Source organism: Panthera pardus, unplaced genomic scaffold (assembly GCF_024362965.1).
Source record: "Panthera pardus isolate Hobbes unplaced genomic scaffold, ASM2436296v1 HiC_scaffold_1, whole genome shotgun sequence".
Taxonomy (NCBI): domain Eukaryota; kingdom Metazoa; phylum Chordata; class Mammalia; order Carnivora; family Felidae; genus Panthera; species Panthera pardus.
The window spans coordinates 89,163,275-89,184,906 of NW_026526654.1; the positions used below are offsets into that span (position 1 = coordinate 89,163,275).

At 40.0% G+C, this 21,632-nt stretch overlaps 1 protein-coding gene across 3 annotated transcripts in view; it reads left to right on the forward strand.

Moving 5' to 3' along the window:
• The first annotated feature begins 5,635 nt into the window (after positions 1-5,635).
• The window catches only part of XPO4 (exportin 4), a 119,561-nt gene continuing 103,564 nt past the window's right edge, over positions 5,636-21,632 (forward strand). The window contains exons 1-2 of one of the 3 annotated variants that reach the window (XM_019448008.2): positions 5,760-6,023; positions 8,637-8,680. Coding sequence is in view for 2 of the 3 variants with exons in the window: in XM_019448005.2 (XP_019303550.2) it covers positions 5,955-6,023 (69 nt within the window). In the remaining variant the exon portion in view is untranslated. Of the gene's footprint in view, positions 6,024-8,636; positions 8,681-21,632 lie in introns of all 3 variants that reach the window. The other 2 variants (XM_019448005.2, XM_019448004.2) reach the window with 2 other exon arrangements.

Consider the following 21,632-nt stretch of genomic DNA (forward strand, 5'->3'; position numbering starts at 1 on the left):
CTTGTCAAAAATCATTTGTGCATATGAAAGCTCATTTCTAGCCTTTCTATTCTATTGTGTTGGTCTATGTGTCTTTATGCCAGTACCACACTGTTTTGATTACTGTAGCTTTGTGATAAGTTTTTAAATCAGGAGTGTGAGTCCTTCAACTTTGCTCTTCTTTTTCCAGATTGTTTTGGCCATTTGGGGTCCCTTGAGATTCCATATGAATTTTAGGATGGATTTTTCTATTTCTGCAAAAAAAAAAATCCCATTGAGATTTTCATAGGGATTGCATTAAATCTGTGCATCACTTTGGGTAGTACTGACATCTTAACAATAATAGATCTTCCAATCCATGAACATGGGCAGTCTTTCCATTTATCTGTGTCTTCTTTGCTTTCTTTCAGCAATGTTTTGTAGTTTTCAGAGTATAAATCTTTAATTTCCTTGTTTAAGTTTATTCCTAATTATTTTATTCTTTTTGATGTTACTGTAAATGAAGTTGTTTTCTTAATTTCCTTTTCAGGTAGTTCTTTATTAGTACATAGAAATGCAACTGATTTAACTTCTAGTACTCTGTTGAGCAGCAATAGTGAGAGTTGGCGTATAGTTGGATCCTGGTTTTTTGTTGCTCGTTTGTTTTTAATTCATTCAGCCAATCTGTGTCTTTTGATTGGGGAGTTTTATTCACTTATATTTAAAGCAATTACTGGAGCGCCTGGGTGGCTCAGTCGGTTAAGCGTCCGACTTGGACTCAGGTCATGATCTCAGTTTGTGAGTTCAAGCCCTGTGTCGGGCTTTGTGCTGACAGCTCGGAGCCTGGATTCTGTGTCTCCTTCTCTCTCTGCCCCTCCCCCACTTGTGCTCTGTCTCTATCAAAAATAAATACATGTAAAAATAAATAAATAAAAATAAAGTAATTACTGATGGGGAAGAACTTACTATTGCCATCTGAAAATAGTTTTGACCTATAGAGCCTCGAAAGGATCTTAGGGACCAACTGATATTCTGGGACCTACTAGGTGTCCCCAGGCCACACTTTTGAGAACAGCTGGTATTTCATCTGTGTGCTTATGTAGACAAGATGGTTATGACTTGACAAATTGTTTTGCAAAAACACACGATGGGCCCTTGGTAAACACAAAAACAAAACAATATGCATGTTTCATTTATTGTGAAAAGGTTAAAAAATGCAAACACTATATTACGGATTGTATAGACATAAGGAATCTGATAGTGGTCCTACATTACTTTGCCATATTTCGTGATTTTATCTGAAAGACTCAGATAATGTACTAAGCTGCAACCAGTCAACTTTTTCACAGAGGGTATAAATTTGAAGTCACTGAATATCTGAGCACTCAGTAGTGCACTATCAATGGATACACCAAATTTCAAGACATTTCTAAAATAAGCTTTTAAAAAGGAAAAATCTTCAGACTTTCTATAGGCAGTTTTACTCTACTTCTTACATATTTCAAGTATGACATAGATTTTTAATACAGTCTTTACAGTATACATAACTGGAAAAGTTGGCATGATAGCTTGAAATTTATCTCCTTAAGCTATAATAATTCCAAGTGACTTAGTCTTTACCTGGAAGTAACATCCTAGAGTTAAAAGCATGGAGTATGGGGCTTGGAAGGCTGGGCCCAAATCCCAGTTCTACCATTTCTGAGACAAGTACTTAAGTTGCTATATGCCTCAATTTCCTCAATTTGGGATAATAGCATAATTACGTTATATTGGGAGGACTGAATTAGTTAATAGATGAAAAGAACTTAGTGTCCTTCATGTGGTAATTGTGTGTAAACATTAACTATCATTTGGTAGTATTCTCAAGTTGATTGGAATGTTTACTATTTTGCAATATGCAAGTCCTTATATTTAAATAATCCATATGCTGATCTGATTCTCAGACACCAACTGTGTCCTATCATTCAATTCTGACACTAACTACTCTACAAATGAAGGGCTCAGTCCCACAAGACTGCCTCCACTTTAGATGTCTGGTTTGGAATGCCTGGATGGCTCAGTCAGTTAAGCATCTGACTCTTGATTTTGGCTCAGGTTTGATCTCACAGCTTATGGGTTCAAGCCCCATGTTAGGCTCTGCGCTGTGTGGAGCCTGCTTGGGATTGTCTCCCTCTCTTTCTGCTCCTTCCCTGCTCTCTCTTCAAAATAAATAAACTTCTAAAAAATCGTAGATGGCTGTTTCAAGTGTTAGGAACAACCCATACTTCTGACCCACTGGCTATAAATCAGGGATTGCCACGACCCCCTGCTCACATTTGATAATTTGCTAGAATGGCTCATAGATCTCGGGAAAACACTTTCCTTACATTTTCCAGCTTATTATAAAGGATACAAAAAAACAGCCAGATGAAGAGGTACATGGGACAAGGTCCGGAAGGGTATCAAGCACAGGAACCTCAGTCTCAGTCTCTCTGCAGGTGGACACATTCACCAACCTGGAAGCTTAGCAAATCTCATTATTGAAGTTGTTAACATCTCCAGCCCCCCTTCTCCTCCCTGGAGGTTGGAGAGTGGGTCCCAAAACAAAGGAACCAAAGGTTTCTACCCTTTGCCCTTTCAGGAGACCAGCCCCATCACGGGCCATCTGGGGGCCCCACCCTGCTACCTCATTAGCATAAACTCAGGTGTGATTGGAAAAATCATCGTTATGATTAACGAAAAACACTCCTATCACTCAGGAAATCCAAGGGTTTTAGGAGCTTTCAGATTGCCGGGAACGAGGAAAAAAGACCAAGTGTATTTTTTATTGTACCAGACTTGGAAAGGAGAGAAAATTGTTATTTTAAATACATAGTCATATCTTTTCAAGTAGCCCTCAAATTCTTCGGAAGCAAATACCAGGACTTCAATTGTCCTACAGTATCAAGCATGGTGCGAGATAAGTGCTCAACGGTCACTGTACTACCTTGCATTCGTAGAACGCTTCATAGCTCTACAAAGTTGTCTCGTATGAATTACCTTCTTTGAATCTTACACACTTGTGATGGTCAACATTTTACAGATGATCAAACTGAAGTCCTGAGATGTTATGTTACTTACCCCATAACATCTTTTAGAAGAAGCAGAGATACAATACAAACTCAGTTCTTCTGATTTAAATTCTAGCCTTGTCCACTTCACCACAAAAGATATTATTAACCTGTAAGATAGGTGACTGTTCTATCTAACTTGGTCCTAAAATCATCTAATTTCTCTGGGTCTTATTTTCTCCATCTGAGAAATGGGATTAAAGGATTTTCATTTCCAAAATCTTAAGATTCTATAATCTCTAAATTCTCTTCTACTTTTAAAATATCATTACCTGTGATTCACAACAGTTGCTTTTTCTTTTGCACTGGAATGTCAACAGTGGAGATAGTCAGCAAATGTATTTTCACTTAACAATGTTCTTAGAGGGGCACCTGGGTGGCTCAGTCGGTTAAGCGTCCGACTTCAGCTCAGGTCATGATCTCGCGGTTCACGAGTTCAAGCCCTGCATCGGGCTCTGTACTGACAGCTCGGAGCCTGGAGCCTGCTTCGGATTCTGTGTCTCCCTCTCTCTCTGCCGCTCCCCCAACCACACCCTGTCTCTCTTTCAAAAATAAATGAACATCAAAAAAACAAAAACAAAAACCACAATGTTCCTAGAAAGCCACTAATTTAGGAAAGATATAACATTTAGTAACATTGGCTATATGACAAATCCCACTGGTGTTCATTAAAAAAAACCAAACACCAAACACCTATGTTTCTAAAGAAAAGTATGTAGTATACTTTACTAATTAATTTTGGTGAAGAATAAGAAGGAATAATTTTGACTCCCATGACATCGTATGTGTTAAAGAAGTACTCTAAAAGTAGACGGTATGTATTTGTAAAATGTTCTTATTTCAGGAATATTTCAGCCAGATATCTACCTTTTCTTAGACAATTAACATTTCTCTTTTAGAAATTATTGGAATTTGCACAACTTCCTTCTATGCTACTCCAGGATAGGAAGAACATGTGGGTAGGCTGGAATACCACTTCTTAACCCTCCCCAGGAGAGTGTTATTGTTGAATAGATCAAGAAATAGTAGTCAGGTATTGGAGGGGAGGCTAAATTAGTAGGTAAATTCTGTTTGCCAACATTGAGATTTCACACCTTCATTGTTCACCCTACCCTAAAATTCAAGGCTCCCAGTTAATGTGAGATGTCTATAACTCACTTTATAAAGCCTCTAAATTCAAAAAACTTAATTTGAAAAGAAGCATACTCAACACATTTGATAAAATACTTTTTCTTCTTTCCCTTTTAAAAAAGTATTTAGATGAAACGTTCTTATGTAATTACACAAATCTTTTGAACACAAGGCCCGATCTGAAGCATTATAGGCCTCAAACATTTAATGTCATAAGCTATTCATTTGACTACACTTTTGTAGATATCACTGATCAGCAGTAATTCCTCTTTGTAGCAGCTACATCATTTTTCAGATTGCTATCCTCAGTCTAATATTTATTCAGTGCCTACTATATGTCAGGCACTATGCTAATTGTTTAGTTTCACACAATTCTTAAAAAAGGTCACTTACTGCACTTTGGTTCACTTTACCCTTTTGTAATGAAATAAAAGGTACTTTGTTACTCAAGCAGTGTAAACCTTGTTCGTTCCCTTTTTCAACTTCAAGTTGTAGAGACGTCAAATACAAGACACAACCTGATCTTCAATGGAGAAAATAATGCCTTTCTGTTGCAGTGGCATTAAAACACACACACACACACACACACACACACACACACACACACACACCCCTCAAGACTATGGCTTACTTATAACTAGGAAGAACAAATACAGATTTCAACAGCGTAAATTTAACAAACACTGAAATGCATCGGACTTTCTGCGTAGCCCCAGGAAGCCCACCAGCACCAAAAGGCGTGTTATAGGAAAGTAGACGTCAGCTCAAAACAACCCCCCTCGTCCAAACAACTTTTCTAACAGTTAAAGCTGGTTTGAATACTGAAATAGCTGCTTCAGGAAGGACTGCCTGCCTGGAATAAAGGAGATGAAGGCACTGGAGGGAAAGTCGGATCCCTATACACTCGAAAGAACCTGTCAACATGGATTCCAAAATTAGCATTACTGTGATGAATTCCTGAAACCCGACAAAACAGGCGGCAATGAGTTCTTTCTGAATTCAAGAAGTCTGGCGGTCAAGGTTAGGGCTCCTGCCTTTTCTCTCTCCAGGCTGATACAGCCCTTGGGAAGAGCTCGCAGTGATCTGCCGGCTAAAGACATTCGGACGGGCCTCCTGCGGGACCTCCATTAAGAGAGTGAACCGTTCTCTCCTGGAATGCTCCTTTTTATCGCAAGGAGGGACAGAGACTCGGGGCGCCGAGGACAGTGATGTTCTGAAAGGAGGCGCACTCTCGGGAGAGGAAATGGGGAGAGCGGTTCCGAGTGAGGTCCTACCCAGCGTGGAGCGTGGACAGGGAAGGAGGGGCCGGGGTGCACACGGTGAGGGTCAGAGAACAGAGAGCGGAGCGGCGTCCAGGGCAGTGCCCGGGGACCGGGCGGGGTGTGTTCGCCGCGGAGGGAACCGAGCGGGTCACGGGCACGAGGGCCGAAGCGGCCGAGAGGCCGGGGCGCCGCACAGCACGCATGCGCGGGTCCGGAGCCCCCGGGGGCCCGCCCCGCGCGGCCGTCGCCGCCCGGGCCAACCGCCCCGGCCTCGCCCGGTACGGGACGGCGGGCGCCCCCCCGCCCTAACGAGGCGGCCCGCCTCACGCTCCTCTCCTCCCCACGGCCCCAAGCCCGGCGGCCAGGTCAGGCCCGCGGGGGCCGCGACGCCGGCGTCAACCGCGGCTGCGACGGCCTCTGGGAGCGCGTGAGGCTCCGGGGTCGCTGCGGCGATTGGCCGGCCGCGGCGCCCGCTCCCATAATGCAGCGCATGGCGCGTCATTGAAGAGAGACCATGATGGCGGCGGCGCTGGGGCCCCCAGAAGTGATCGCTCAGCTGGAGAACGCGGCCAAAGTTCTGATGGTGAGTACACCGCGACCCCCGTACCCCAGCATCTGCGGGCCTCTGGCTGGCCTTGCCGTGCCAGGCCTTCCCGCCCGCTGGGCCGGCGACCGGCCAGGGCCTCCCGGGAGCCCTGGAAGTGGAGGTGGCGGTGGCGTGGCGCAGGATTCTCCAGCCGACTTTCCTCTTGCCTTCGTTCCCCCCGCCTCCCGGGGCTGTCCTCATCGCCCAGGTGTCTGGCACCCCAGCCGGGCGACGGAACACGGTGCCGTAGGAAAGAGGGTTTCCTGTGCCACGGTCTTCACCGTACGCCCTGCCCCGCAGACCGGGTCGAGAGCGAGGCGCGGGGAGCGAGGTCCGGGTCATGCCCGCAGGGCTTTGGTCGGGGGCAGGGTGGGCGCCGCTGGGGAGTTGGTGCCACAAAGGAAGGGATAGCCCAGCCCAGGTGCTCTTAGCAACGCTGGTTTCCTCCGAGCCTTCGGGTCCTCAAGCTCTTTCTCTGACCTGCCACCTCTGGGGTAACCGCAGCCGCCAGCACGTGGGAGGACGGGGAGGGAGGGAGGGGAATCTTTGGGACCAAGGTCATTGGGGCAAAACTTTATTAAGTACCAAGCTCCCTGTGGGTCGCACATTAAAGGAGAGCTGAATCTAAGGTGCTCGTTGACTTCGTTCTTACACTGTACAGTGAACAGTTTGATGAGTAGGTTATTTACCCAGGGCGTTTGAGGAGGCTGAGTAAAGGGATTTAAAGAAAATAATCCACGCAGGGAGTAGAAGTAAGGATAAACCATATTCAGTTACTCGTAAACTGCGTATGCATTTTTTGGCTCGGCTTTGTTTTTGTAAGTTTTGATCTCCGCGTTTGTAGATGTTTGTTGGAAGTTAGAGGCTCAGTAAATTGCCTGAATTGATCCAGCCTTTCCAAGAATCTAATACAGCCAGCTTCGTTATTTTTTTGAACATTTTTCCTTTTGGTTCAGTGCTTGGATTATGTGTTCGAACATCGCATTTAAAAGTGTTTGAACTAATTCTAGCATCGTTTCTAGTTGGATTTATAAAGTTTTGTTTTCACACGCAACACCCGATAGCTCATGAAATTTAGCTAACGAAATTGAGAAGTCTAATGAAAGGAGGATATATTTGCTTCATTATGAGCAAAGCTAAGTGAATCTTTTAGTCACAGAACTGAGGAAAGTTTTCAGACTCTTGCAAGTTAAGTCCAGAAAAAAAACTAGCTAGTATTCCCCCTTAATACAAGGTTCTTAAAATCCCTGACATGGTGTTTCCTGAAACATCTGAAAAAATTTCTAAGAGCCAGGGACTCTGTTTTTATTAGGCTCTGGAAGGAGTATGTGACCCCAAAAAGCATTGCTTTAGTTCTTACATTGATAAGATAAAATTAGTGTCTTTCATCACTGGCCTGAATATTAATTAGCATTTGTGTTTGCTAGTACCTTCCCTCTTCCTTGGCAAAGCTAGTTTTATCATCTGTAACAGTAGCTGAGAAGAATAGTAATAAGTACTGTTTATTGAGTGCATACTACATGCCAGATACTGTGTTTGATGCTTTACATACTCTATTAATCCTGGCAACAGCTTTCCAGGGTTGAGAGAAAGTTTAAGTGGCACAGGTTACATAATTACTAAGTTGATGATTTAGGTTCAGAACTCAGATCTGTCTGGCTCTAAAGTTGGGGCTGTTTCCACTCTATCTCACCACTTCTTATGTATGTTGTGTAGATATCCGTTTACATACTTTTTAATGTTTCCAGAGTAAAGTACTGAAAAAAAAGTTATTAAAATTAGGAAATTTGTTTTTGGAAGCTTCCACTTACTATTCACAAATGTGTAAGTAACAATTATGGCGTTATTTCTCAACATGAAAACTGTATTCCAGTTTATTACTAGTAATAACAGTTCACTTTATTAAGTGCTTACTGTGTGCGAGGCACTATGCCAAGCGCTCTATGTACGTTAACTTTAATCATTACTATGAGGTGGTTATTATTACTTTCATTTTCCTTTTATAGATTAAGAGACTCGAACATGGAGATGCTAAGTAATTTACCCAAATTTGCGAGGAAAGTGGTAGAGTGGGAGCTTCAACTCAAGTCTGTCTGTTACCAGTTTGTGGTTCTTAACCTAAAGGGAAGTGGGACTAGAAAGCTAATATATTAATTCATTTGGGAATAGTTAAGATTGTTAAACCCTCAACTGTTAAGCATGAAGGTACCTTTTAAAAGGGTGAATGGTTTTAGCATTTATCCGTCTGAAGAAATATTGCTTATGGGAAATTGCTATATATTTTAGTTGTTACTATGTTTTGGGATTCCAAGTAATTAGTGATGTCTTTCACAATCACTTTGCTTAGTTTTTTCATTTGGTGGTCCATAGATTTCTTTTATGAAAATTGGCATCGAATTTTAGTATGCGGAAGAATCTCAAGACATCTTTATTTAGTACACAGGTCTTAGAGAGTCCACAATGGCTATCAGAAGGAAATTAAAACAAATTTTTTGATGCAAACATACGTTTTTGGTAATAGGGTTTATAGATTTTTATCAGCTTTTCTAAGGAAGTAGAGACCCTGAGCAATAAGCACCTAGTCTAAGCATTCTCCCTTCCATTCTACAGATGGGGAAACTGAGGTTCAAAGAGGTAGAAGTGACTTGCCAAAGGTAGGTCACAGAACAAATTAGTGATAAGAGTGATTCAGAACCTAGATCCCTCCTGTTTCAGAACTTAAATTTTTTTTTTACTCAACCATGTTGCTTCTTAAAGTCAACGTATTTATAATACCGTAAATGTTACATTTTATTGCTTGATGGGAAATTTTGAAATGTGTTTTTGGATATTGCAGTTGCTTCTTTGTAAACATCTATATTCAGTCCTATTTAGGTTATTGGATAAGCTGCCAAATCGTGTATTAGACCTTTAGAGTGAAAAATATATTCATCGATCTTACAGATCTCACCATAAAGAGTGATTTTCCTCTGTCTCAAACAGTGATAGGGAGCATTTTCTGTAGATTCTTGTAAATCCTGCTTAATCTTTTGATTCAAGCGAGGTTACTTGCTAGAAAATAAATGTGAAGGTGAACAAACTAGAGTGAGGATGGACTTTTGTAGGTTAGTAACTGTGCAGGTGAAGTTATTCTGAAAACATTGTGCAAATGGAAAGTTATGTAAGTAGGTGCTGAACATTTCTTCCCCAAAAAAGATTTCAGTTACCAGCTTTTTGTTTAAGATACCCAACCCTGAATTTTTGAGAGGATACTAAATGCATACTAGAGTAAGTAATGTGGATCATACTTCTGTGCTAATAACATTCTTATCAGTAGGAGTCTTATCTCTGACTGCATGAATTTAGCAGGTTACATCACAGACCTGAAAATGTGATGTTGTAGACACATTTTCTGTTATTTAAAATTATAACAGCAGTACTGGAACATATTATTTTAAAATATAGCAACCGCACACAAATACATGGAATAACGAGTCTCTCTCTTCTTCCTTTCCCCACTCTCAATCTGCCTCCTTAAGCAATCCATATTAAATTTGAGTATACCTTTTTTCCTGTGCTTTTATAATACCCATTATATAGTTTTTCCTTTTTTATGTTAATGAGAATGCTATAAATATTCTTAATTTTAGAAATCTTGGAGATGCCTTCTGAATAGTAAAAAATTCAAGCTGCACAGAAGGGTGTATAGGGGAACGTGAAAGTTCCCTAAGCTCCTGTTCCATCTCTTCAGACAGTTCTGTTTCTTGGGTGCATATATTAGAAATCTCTGAGCATAGGGACACCTGGGTGGCTCAGTCCGTTGGGCGCCCGACTTCGGCTCAGGTCATGATCTCACAGTTGGTGGTTTGAGTCCCGCATGGGGCTCTGGGCTGACAGCTCAGAGCCTGGAGCCTGCTTCAGATTCTGTGTCTCCCTCTCTCTCTGCTCCTACCCCGATCACGCTCTGTATCTCTCTCTCCAAAATAAATAAACATTAAAAAAAAATTAAAGAATAATCTCTAGGCATATAAGAGCGTATGTCATGTTTATTTTTTATTTTTTTGTTTCTTTTTCGACATGTAAATATTTATTTGTGGGTAATCATAAATCAATGGGACCAGCACAAGACTAACACAGCCTCTATAATGCTGATAGCAATTTTACGTTTGTAGATGCATCCAGCACGCAGGATGTGTAGAACTGGTAGGCCCCAGGGTTAACAGAATCACATCTAAACCTTGTAGCTAGGACCAAGGGGTGACAGGGACCATGTTCTGAGGCTGCATAGCTCTCCCCTCCCACCTCTCCCCAAAGAAGGACACATATCATTTTTTAAATGTATTTTTAAAAAACGGATTGGGGTGCCTGGGGGGTGCAGTTGGTTGAGCGTCCAACTCTTGTTTTCGGCTCAGGTCATGATCTCACGGTTCATGAGATTGAGCCCCGTGTTGGGTTCTGTGCTGACAGTGAATCCTGCTTGGGGTTCTCTCTCTCTTTCCCTCTCTCTCTCTCTCTCTCTCTCTCTCTGTGCCCCTCTATGCTCATGCGTGCATTAGTGCGCTCTCTCTCAAAATAAAAAAAGTATTTTTTTTTTTACATCAGTGAAAATTGTACAATCCATATGTTCCTGTGCTTTTCTTTGTTCACTTCATTGTAAATGAATTTAAAAATTCTTTTTAATTGTAAATGAATTTTAAAGGAAGTTTGTTTCCATTTTGTGTGTGCACATGAACAGATATAAAATGTAGCGTGTGTTTTGATTTTAGAGACATCCTAATGGAAAATGTATTCTTTTAATATTAATATCACATTCATTTGAATAATAAACCCAAAGAGTGCTTTATTTGTTTATATTCTTGAATTTCCTTGGTTTTGTTTTCCTGGCTCACTTGAGCTCTTGGGGATTGCCCTTCGCGAGCCTGCATAGCACTGACATAAGAAAGTATGGAGTACATATGTTAACATACTTCATAGAAAAATAATTTACTGTATTTTTTTTAAACCAAAATGGATTTAATAAATATAAATGCAGCTTTCATTAGAGATTCATGACTGGTTTTCATGGTTTTTATTGTGGTGGAATCTAGTTACTATTTTGAAAGCATCTACAAAATTGTAGTGCGATACCAAAAATTCTTATCTGATTCTCACATCAATCCTGTGAAGGAAATAGAAGAGATATGAAGCTTAATAAAATCTGAGATTCAGAGATGGTAAGTGATTTGCCTGTGGTCACAGAGCTACTCTGGATCTGGAATTAAGTCTCTGGCCACTCACCCATTCTGGAGCATTTCTTCAGTATGTGTTTGCTAGGCACAATGCTCTGTGTGCTAAGGAGATAGGAGAAAGACCTGTCTAGAAAGGAGAGTATAGTCTAATGAGGGAGAAAGGCAAAACTATCAGCAGCTGATAAGTAACCTAATGAAAGGCTAAAGTAGTGCTCTGTGAGAGTACAGAGGAGGGACAGCTGTCTCAGATTGAGGTGGGGACCTTGGGAAGGGCTCTTGGAACAGGTAATCCTTAAGCTGAGTTGTCAATGGCCGACAGTTTGGAAGTTTCCAGTTGGATAGTGGTATCTCAGGTAGAGGGATACATCTGCATGAAGGTCTGAGAGAACCAAATACCGTACTTTGGCAATATTTGAACATTTGTTTAACAGTTGGTATTTCCTGAGCCCATCCTATGTATAAGGTACAGTGCTTTTATTGTTTTCTGATCAGTGATGCACATGTCCTAAATTTAAGAATTTTGATTGTAGCATTTACTTGTTTTTATTGGAAAGATGCTTTATATTGAGTAAGCATTTTTATTTATTTCAGTTTTGTCTGCTGTGGCACTAGATATTAGAATACTGGCACTAGTATAATTCTTTTTTTATATTAAATATAATTTATTGTCAAATTGGTTTCCGTACAAAACCCAGTGCTCATCCCATCACCCACTGATATAATTCTTTTTTTTAAAAAAAAACTCGTTAGTGGGGAATTTTTATTTAAAATTCAATTAAATGTGTATTTTGCACTTGGATTTGTGTTAAACTCCACTAATTGGAACATAGCCAGTGATCTGGAGAAATGTGAAAAGACGTTTGAAATCATAGATACCCCAAAGGCAGTTGATAAAGTTTAACAGCATTTTATGTAAAACTTAATAAACTAGGAATTGGGGGAAAAAAGTACAATAAAAATAGTGGTGATATTCTTTTTTTTAGAGTTTTTTTTTTTTTTTTTAAATGTTTATTTTTTGACAGAGAGACAGAGTGCAAGCTGGGGAGGGGCAGAGAGAGAGGGACACACAGAATTCGAAGCAGTCTAACTGCTCATGAACCGTGAGATTATGACCTGAGCAGAAGTTGGATGCTTAACTGACTGAGCCACCCACGCGCCCCATGTATGCTAAACCTTTAAGAATGGCTGTCTAGAGAATGGGATTGGAAGTGGCAAGAGTCCTTTCTGTTTCCATATAGGTTGAATTTTTTACAATATAACACATTGAATCACATATAATTAATGTCATTCTGATAAGATTGAATATTGATGTGTTTTAAAATCTGTGACTGCCTTCTTGACTGTTCATTTTTTATCTCAAAGAAAACTAAAAGCTGTATCATGGCTCAAGCTGAATAAAAATTAATTTATAAGTCAGGCCATCCTATTTCTGCAGATGTGTTTAATGGGTGCTAGTTAAGCATAATCTTGCTACCAAATAAAATTGGGCTTTGAAACACAAGTTCGGCCATATTTCGTTCTTTCTCATTGCCATGTAGTACTCCGTTGTGTATATAAACCACAATTTCTTTATCCATTCATCAGTTGATGGACATTTAGGCTCTTTCCATAATTTGGCTATTGTTGAGAGTGCTGCTATAAACACTGGGGTACAAGTGCCCCAACGTGGATGGAACTGGAGAGTGTGATGCTAAGTGAAATAAGCCATACAGAAAAAGACAGATACCATATGTTTTCACTCTTATGTGGATCCTGAGAAACTTAACAGAAACCCATGGGGGAGGGGAAGAAAAAAAAAAAAGAGGTTAGAGTGGGAGAGAGCCAAAGCATAAGAGACTCTTAAAAACTGAGAACAAACTGAGGGTTGATGGGGGGTGGGAGGGAGGGGAGGGTGGATGATGGGTATTGAGGAGGGTACCTTTTGGGATGAGCACTGGGTGTTGTATGGAAACCAATTTGACAATAAATTTCATATATTGAAAAAAATAAAAAAAAAAAGAAACACAAGTTCGGAAATAAAATCATTAAGAATTTCAGGACGGTGACAGCTGAGTGTCACATTAAGCCAGGGGCCCTGTTGAGGGTTGGACCCTGTGAGACTGCACAGGTCACACATCCAGGAAGCTGGCCTTTGGCTATAGCATGCTGGGCTTCAGGCCATCACATTTGATACGCTCCTTCCAGGCCCTTACGTGTATGTCTTCTCTTGGCTTGGAACACCCTTCTCCTTTTTCTGCCTAGTTAACGTTTAATTCTTCAGATCTTAATGTAGTTGTTTATTTTATCAAAGTAGCCTGACCACTCTTAGGGTACATTATTTTTTCATAGCTTCATCCACTTTAGTGATATTTATTACACCTGCCATTTTATGCTATTTATTTGATTATACAATTGACTACTGGATCGTAAGCTTCACGAGGACAGGGGTTCTGTTTGTTTTTGCTTATCATTGACTCATGGTTGTGTCTGAACCACATTGCCTGGCATATAGTGAGCATTTGGTAATAATTTATGGGCTGAAATAATATGAACAGACTGCTGTAGGGGAAGGCATATAACATAGTAGTAGGTTTCAGAGGCAGATTACCCAGGTTTGAATTGAGGTTTTATTAGTGCTTGCTCTTTGCAAGGCTCTGAGTAAGTTTTGTCTTTTCGGCTTCTTAGAAACCTTCTTCTGCTTTTTCTCTGCATTAGCCATACTAGCTCTCTTTCAGTCTTTGTCCTGTTCTTCATTCTGCCTCAGGACCTTTCATATATCTTTCCCTCTGCCTAGAATATTCTTCACTTTCATCTAAGCCTTCAGGTCTCTCCATGGTCACTTTCTCAGGAAGGCCTTCTTCAGCTTCCCTGAAAGGTGAGACTTACGTGTCCTACTCTTAGATAACTGTGTAGTTCTTTCATAACACCTAGCACATTTGAGATTTTACATTTATTTGTGTGATTAACAAATAAATGTCGGTCTCCTTTGCTAGACTCTAATATGTGTTAGCTTGTTTGGACATAGTATTTGCTCAGTAATACTTGTTGAAGGAAAAAAGTGTACAAATAAATGAGGAAGGGAGTACTTGGTGATGAGCCTAGGGAAGCAGGCAAGGGGCTGAGTTATCTTAAGGCCTTATTTGCCACAATAATTCAGCTTGAATGTCCCCAGTAGAGTGACTTGTCAGATCTGTGGTTCCATATGTGAAAATCTGACTGAGGGAAGCAGTGTGAGGTAGGAAGACAAGTTAGGAGGCTGTTAAAATTGTGCAGCAAAGAGATGATGAGATTATAAGCAAAAAGCTGGGAGGGGGTGTGGGGGACATTAATATTCTAGACAAGTCTTTAACGCCACAGTGACTCTTATGGTAAAGGAGAGTGAATATATATTTCGGGGAAGCTGGGAGTATCCTGCAATAGCTTATAGAAGCCCCAAATTTCTCAACTTTTTCCTTAGAAGTTAACAGAAATTTCATTGTGATTCATAATGTCTCTGTTTTAATATAAAATCATTTGACCTCACTCTGGATAAAATTAATAATGTTAGAAAGCTGGTCTGTCTTTATTCTGTGGTTTGTGGCTGGGCTAGAGGACTAATTAGATAACAGTAGTAGTGTGATAGTAAGCTACTTGGATGAGGTATTATAAAAGTCACCCTGTTGCTTTATTAGACACATGAGAAATTGTTGAAATTTAGAAATTGAGTATAACACAGCAGCTCTGGAGCCAGACTGTTTGGATTCTTATTGGCTCTAACCTCCACGTAGCTGTGCGACATCTGGCAAGTCAGTTATCCTCTGTGGATCTGTTTCTTCGTCTCTACAATAGAAAAATCGTAATATCTATCTGGTGCAGTTAATGTGAGAATTAAACGATTTCACTTACATTAAAAGGAAAGTGTTTAGGGTAGTGCCTGGCACATGTACTTTAATGTATCGGATAGCATTGCATCAAAGCACATGAGTCAAGGTAAGCTTGTGAGTCAGCACTCGGGAAATAGTCGTTCAGTTGATTAAGTTTCTTCTAGAGTAGTGCCGACAGAGCTTTCTGGGTTGAGGGAAAGGTTTTGTATCTGCACTCTCCAGTACAGTAGCTGCTAGTGACATGTGACCATTGAGCACTTGAAATGGGACTAGTGGCATGGAGGAGCTAAAATTTTAATTCATGTCAATAGCCACGTGTGGTGGATAGTGACCTCCATATTGGGCAGCACACGTCTAGCGCGTGGCCCTGTGTCTCTTTGCGTTCTTCTGATTGGTGAATACCGATTCCAGATTTCATGTAATTCTCATAGGTTCTGTCATCACTTCTGGTTATGGCATTGCCACTGTTAAAATGCAGTAGGTGCTGATGCTAGATGTCAGATGCTGTATCTTTAATAGGTTTTACCTTGTAATTCTGACCCTTGCTCTAGAATCATCAAAACAGATACTTTTGCAAACGTTGGTGGCACATAACATTGATGAAGAGAAGGTGACCATGTTCCTTCGCATCATAATTAAAACTGTTTTAGGTTTGTAAACGCTAATTAGAATGATCAAGACAGTGAATTTTTCATCACCTTTGTACACACACCTGCCTTGTTACGCTTGCCCACTTAACAAACTCCATCAAGCAATTTTTTATGCAGACCTCGTTAAAGGGTAAGAATAAAAGAAAGTGTCACACATCCTCTGAGCAGAACAAGTTGATCCATGTTCTCATTACAGAGTATTGGGTAACGAGGTGATTCTTGTGTAATGACTGACTGCGTGAGGATGCTCTCATTTCCTTCTTGTTCTTGGAAGTGTATAGTGCATTCATTGATTCTTGTGTTCTCTAGAAAACTGGGACAAGGTTTCTCATCTTTGCCACTGGTGACATTTCGGGCTGGATAATTCTTGCTGTGGTCTGCCGTGTGCATCAGGTATTTTTAGCGGCATCCTGAACCCTGGTTCACTAGTTGCCAGCAGCACTTCCCCGTTGTGACGACAAAAGTGTCTCTAGACATTGCCAGACATCCCCTGGGGGACCAACAGTGCCTCAGTTGAGAACCAGTGATTTGGAACATTGTCATCTATAGACACAGGGTCCGAGATTTTTTTTTAAGTTTATATGTTTATTTTGAGAGTGCATACAAAGGGGCAGGGAGGGCAGAGAGAGGGAGAGGGAGAGGGAGAGGGAGAGAGAGAGAGAGAGAGAGAGAGAGAATCCCAAGCAGGCTCTGCACCGTCAGCACAGAGTGTGATGTGGGGCTTGGTCCTGTGAACCCTGAGATCATGACCTGAGCCGAGATCAAGTCCAGACGTTTAACCGACTGAGCCACCCAGGTGCTTCGGAGATTACGTTTATATGATCAGTTTTATCATCATTAATAGCGTCTGTCCATTAGAATTTTCTGCAGTGATAGGATTTTCTATATCTGTGTTGTCTAACGTGATAACCATTAGTAACACTTGGCTATTAAACACTAGAAATGTGGCCAGTGCACCTGAGGAATTAAATTTTTAATTTAATTTAAACTAATTTAAACAACTAAATGTGGCCAGTGGCTCCTGTGTTGTGTACATCTAGAGTGCTGTTCTTTTGTCTTTGTGCATCATCTTCTGATTCACCTCATAATTGTGTCTTGTCAGTTTTCTTCTCTTTCTCATTATGGGAGGAAAAGAAAGAATTCTGAAATCTCAGCACTATTCAACAAAACCTAAAATAAAATAAAGACTATTAAAATGGTGTTTCCAGGTTTCTTTTATACCTTTCTTGAAAGGTCATGCTTTACTCTGAGCAAGGTAGTAAAAAAAAAAAAAAGAAAGAAAAAGAGGCTAATATAATAGTGTTGATTTATTTTGCTATTGCATTACTTTTCTAGGCGATTTAATCATTTCTTACTTTTAAATTTTGTTCTTATTTTAGCCTTAACATAGTTGGGAATAATTGATGAGTTCTGATGACATAGTCCTTAGAATGGTGAAATGACAAAATATTTCAAGATATTTAAAAATATGATTGCTGGGGCGCCTGGGTGGCTCAGTCGGTTAAGCGTCCGACTTCGGCTCAGGTCATGATCTCGCATCTTGTGATTCAAGCCCCACGTTGGGCTCTGTGCTGACAGCTCAGAGTGTAAAGCCTGCTTCGGATTCTGTGTCCCCCTCCCTCTTTTCCCCTCCCCTGCTCTCTTTCTCTCTCTCAAAAATAAACAAACATTAAAAAAAAAGTAATAAAAATAAGATGGCTAAGATCCCATTATGAATCTTAGAAAAGGGTCTAGTAGGTTCATAAGTGACTTCAAATTAGAATGAGTTTTATTCTAATTTTTAAAAAGTAAATTTTCTATTTATTCTTTGAAATACCTCTAAGAGGGGTGCCTGGGTGGCTCCATCAGTTAAGCTTCCGACTCGTGATTTCAGCTAGGTCATGATCTCACAGTTTGTAAGTTTGAGCCCTGCATGGAGCTCTGTGCTGACAGTGTGGAGCCCGCTTGGGATTCTGTCACTCCCTCTCTCCCTGCCTCTCTCCCACTCACACAGACTCTCTCTGTCTCTTTCAAAATAAATAAACTAAAAAAAAAAAAAATTTTTTTTAATACCGCTAAGAAGAAACAAAAATTACAAAATAGCAAGCATTACAAATAGTTCTTAAAAAACAAACCAAAAACTTGCTTATTAGGGGCTCCTGAGTGGCTCCATAGGTTAAGCCTCCAGCTCTTTTTTTTTTTTTTTTTTTAAATTTTTTGTAAGTGGTTATTTATTTTTGAGAGAGAGAGACAGAGTGTAAGCGGGGGAGGGGAAGAGAGAGAGGGAGACACAGGAAGCAGGTTCTAGGCTCTGAGCTGTCAGCACAGGGCCTGACGTGGGGCTCGAACCCACAAACCGTTAGGGCCCGACCCGAGCTGAAGTCAGATGCTTAACACTTAACTGGCTGAGCCACCCAGGGACCCAACTCTTGAGGTCAGCTCAGATCAGGATGTCACTGTTTGTGAGATCCGGTCCTGCATCAGGCCCTGCACTGGCAGCACGCGGCCTGCTTGGGACTCTTTCTCTCCCTCTCTCTCCGCCCCTCTCCCGCCCTCTCGAGGTCTTTCTCAAAAAAAAAAAAAAAAAAATTTTTTTTAATAAAAAATAATTTAAAAAGAACGTTCTTTAAACAAAAAAATGAGTCCACAGGACCCTGATGGTATACCAACACTTGCGGATAGTTTAAGGGAATGCGTTTCTTGCCTCCACATTAGTGTGATGTTCGTTAGGGTTTTTTGTGAATTCTTTTTATCTGGTTACGGAAGTTTCCACTTATTCCTACTTTGTGAAAAGCTTAGCCATGGATCTTATTAAACATGTTTCTGCATTTTTTGTGATGACATAGCTTTCTCTTTTAATATGTTAATGTGGTAAAAGACGTCAGTTTTCCAATGTTAACCCAGATTTGTAGTCCTGGGATAAACTAACTTGGTCACAGTGTACATTATTATTTTTATTTTTTTAAAATTCCATTGTTGTATTTAGTATGTGAACTCTCAAGATTTTTCCATCTCTGTTCATGGGTAAGGTTTGCCTGTAAGTTTCACGTTGTTCTCATCTGATTTTGGTATCTGCATATTTATGATGATATGCTAACTAAAATGGGTCAAAGAGTGTTCTGTCTTTTGTATTCTCTGGACATTTGTGTTGTAGGATTGGAATGATTTATTCCCTGCTGTTTGGTAAAATCATCTGGATCAGGAACTTAAAGGAAAAACTATTTTAAACTGATTTGATTTATCTAATAGTTGCAGGACTGTTCAAGTTTTCTATTTCTTTTTTTTTTTTTTTAATGTTTACTTATTCTCAAGAGAGAGAGACAGAAAGAGACAGAGTGTGAGTGGGGGAGGGCCACAGAATCGGAAGCAGGCTCCAGGCTCTGAGCTGTCAGCACAGAGCCCAATGCGGGCTCAAACTCACGAACTGTGAGGTCATTGTCTGAGCCGAAGTCAGACGCTTAACTGACTGAGCCACCAGGTGCCCCTCAAGTTTTCTGTTCTCAAGTTCGTTTTGTTATATTTTTTAGGAATTTGTCCATATCACATATGTTTTTATGTTTATCACTATATAGTTGTTTGTTATTTTTTCACTATCTCTTTATCGTTCAAGACCCAGGTAGTTACAAGCTTTTTTAGTATTGCCTGTTTATAAATTGTGTTCTCCCTCCCTTGATTAATCTTGTTTTATTAATTTTATTAGTCATTCCACAGAAGCAACTTTTGTTTGCTTTATTTTTTGTTTTTTATTTTTGCTTTTTTATCTTTATTGTACATATTGTATATATAATTTCTGTTTCATCATTTTCTACTCCCTAATATTTCCTTCATTCTGTTTTCTTTGGGTGGGTTCTGCTATGGTTTCTAAGTTCTTACATTGGAGGTTTAGCTTGTTGGTTTTAACCTTCTTAATTTCCAGTGCAAGCATTTAAAGCTATGCATTTTCCTCTTGCACTCAACTTGCATACACAGATTTTTGCTACACCATATTTTGGGTCAAGGGTGGCTCAGTGGGTTAAGCATTTATTTACTCTTGATTTTGGCTCAGGCCATGATCTCACGGTTTCATGAGTTTGAGCCCTGCATCAGGCTCCGTGCTGACAGGACAGAGCCTGTTTGGGATTCTTTCTGTCTCTCTGTCTCTGCTCCTCCCCTGCTCACGCTGTCTCTGTCTTTCTCAAAAATAAATAAATAAACTTAAAAACAACGAAGTATTTTTGGGTTCATTTTTAACGTTTTCCATTATTGTTTCTTTCATCTTTGAATTTTTCTAGTTTTTGTTTTTAGTCAGGTTCTAACTTAATTGCTTTGTGAGAATGTGTTACGTATGTATCAGTTACTTAAACTTTGTTAGAATATGCCTTATGGCCTAGAATATTCTCAGTTTTTGTTCAGCACATATTTGAAAAGAATGTGTGATATCCAGTTAAACATGCAAGTTATGTATGTCCCTTAAATTAAGCTTGTTAAATCTTTTTGTCTCCATAAGCTGGCAGTTACCAAGAGAGACATTAGTGGATTTGTTGGTAGTCCTCTCATTTTTGCTTAATTGATATTTGAGACTGTGTATTATTTACATACTACTTCAGTGAACCCTTTAATGATTATTAGATGACCCACTTCTCTTTAGTAACATTTTATCTTAAATTTTTTTTTTTTTTTTTAACATTCATTTATTTTTGAGAGAGAGAGAGAGACAGAGCAGGAGTAGGGGAGGGGCAGAGAGAGGGGGAGGCACAGAATCTGAAGCAGGCTTCAGGCTCTGAGCTGTCAGCACAGAGCCCTACATGGGGCTCGAACCCACGAACCATGGAGATCATGACCTGAGCTGAAGTCGGACCCTTAACTGACTGAGCTACCCAGGCACCCCTCTTAAATTCTGGGGTTTTTTTTCCTGCTGTTATCATAGTTATATCAATTTCGTTAACTTCTTTTGATTAGAATTTGCTTGGTACGTCTTTTTCCAGCCTTGATTTTCAGCCTTTCTATGCCTTTGGTTTTTTTGTATGCATGAAGTTGGATTTTTTTTATCCAGCCTGACAATCTCAGTTTTTTATCTACAGTTTAGTTTATCTTATTTATTTGTGATTACTGATAAATTACATATTTTTGTTGTCTTTGTGTGTGTGTGGTTCTTCCTTTGCCTTCTTTGAGAATTCGATAATCTTTTGTTCCTCCTTCCATAGTTTGGATGTCTAATGTGCATGTTCTTTATTTTCTATTTTTATTCTTTTATTGACCATGGCAGACGTTTTGGCATGTGTACTCCATTTAGTTTAAAGTTAATCTGTATATACAGTCTCAGAACAGTGCAAGAACTTAAAACCACCTCTCCTGACTTACATGCTATATATTTTCCAGAATCTTAATCATATTTTTTTAATTAAGTTTATTTATTTTGAGAGAGAGAGAGCGAGAGAGAGAGAGAGAGAGAGAGAGAGACAGCGACAGCACGAGTGGGGGAGGGGCAGAGAGAGAGAGAGGGAGAAAGAGAATCCCAAGCAGCATCCACACTGCTAGCACAGAGCCCAGTGTGGGTCTGGAACTCAGGAACTGCACGGTCATGACCCAAGCTGAAATCAAGAGTCAGACGCGTAACCGACTGAACCACCTGGGTGCCCCTTAATCACCTGTTTTAATTTCACAAATTAATCACTTAAACAATATCAGTATTTGCTTAGATTTATTCACATAGTTAATTTGTCTATAATGCTTTGCATTTAAGGCTTTCCATCTGGTATCATTTTCCTTCTTCAGAGTTTCCTAAAGGAAGTGTGTGTTTCGGTAGTAAAAGTTTTTATTTGGAGGAACATATCTTCAATTATATTTTAATCCTGGAAAGATGTTTCCTGGATCTACATTTCTAAGGTAATAGTTACTTTCCATCAGTACTCTGAAAATGTTATTTTGTTTTCTCTCTAATCTGGTTTC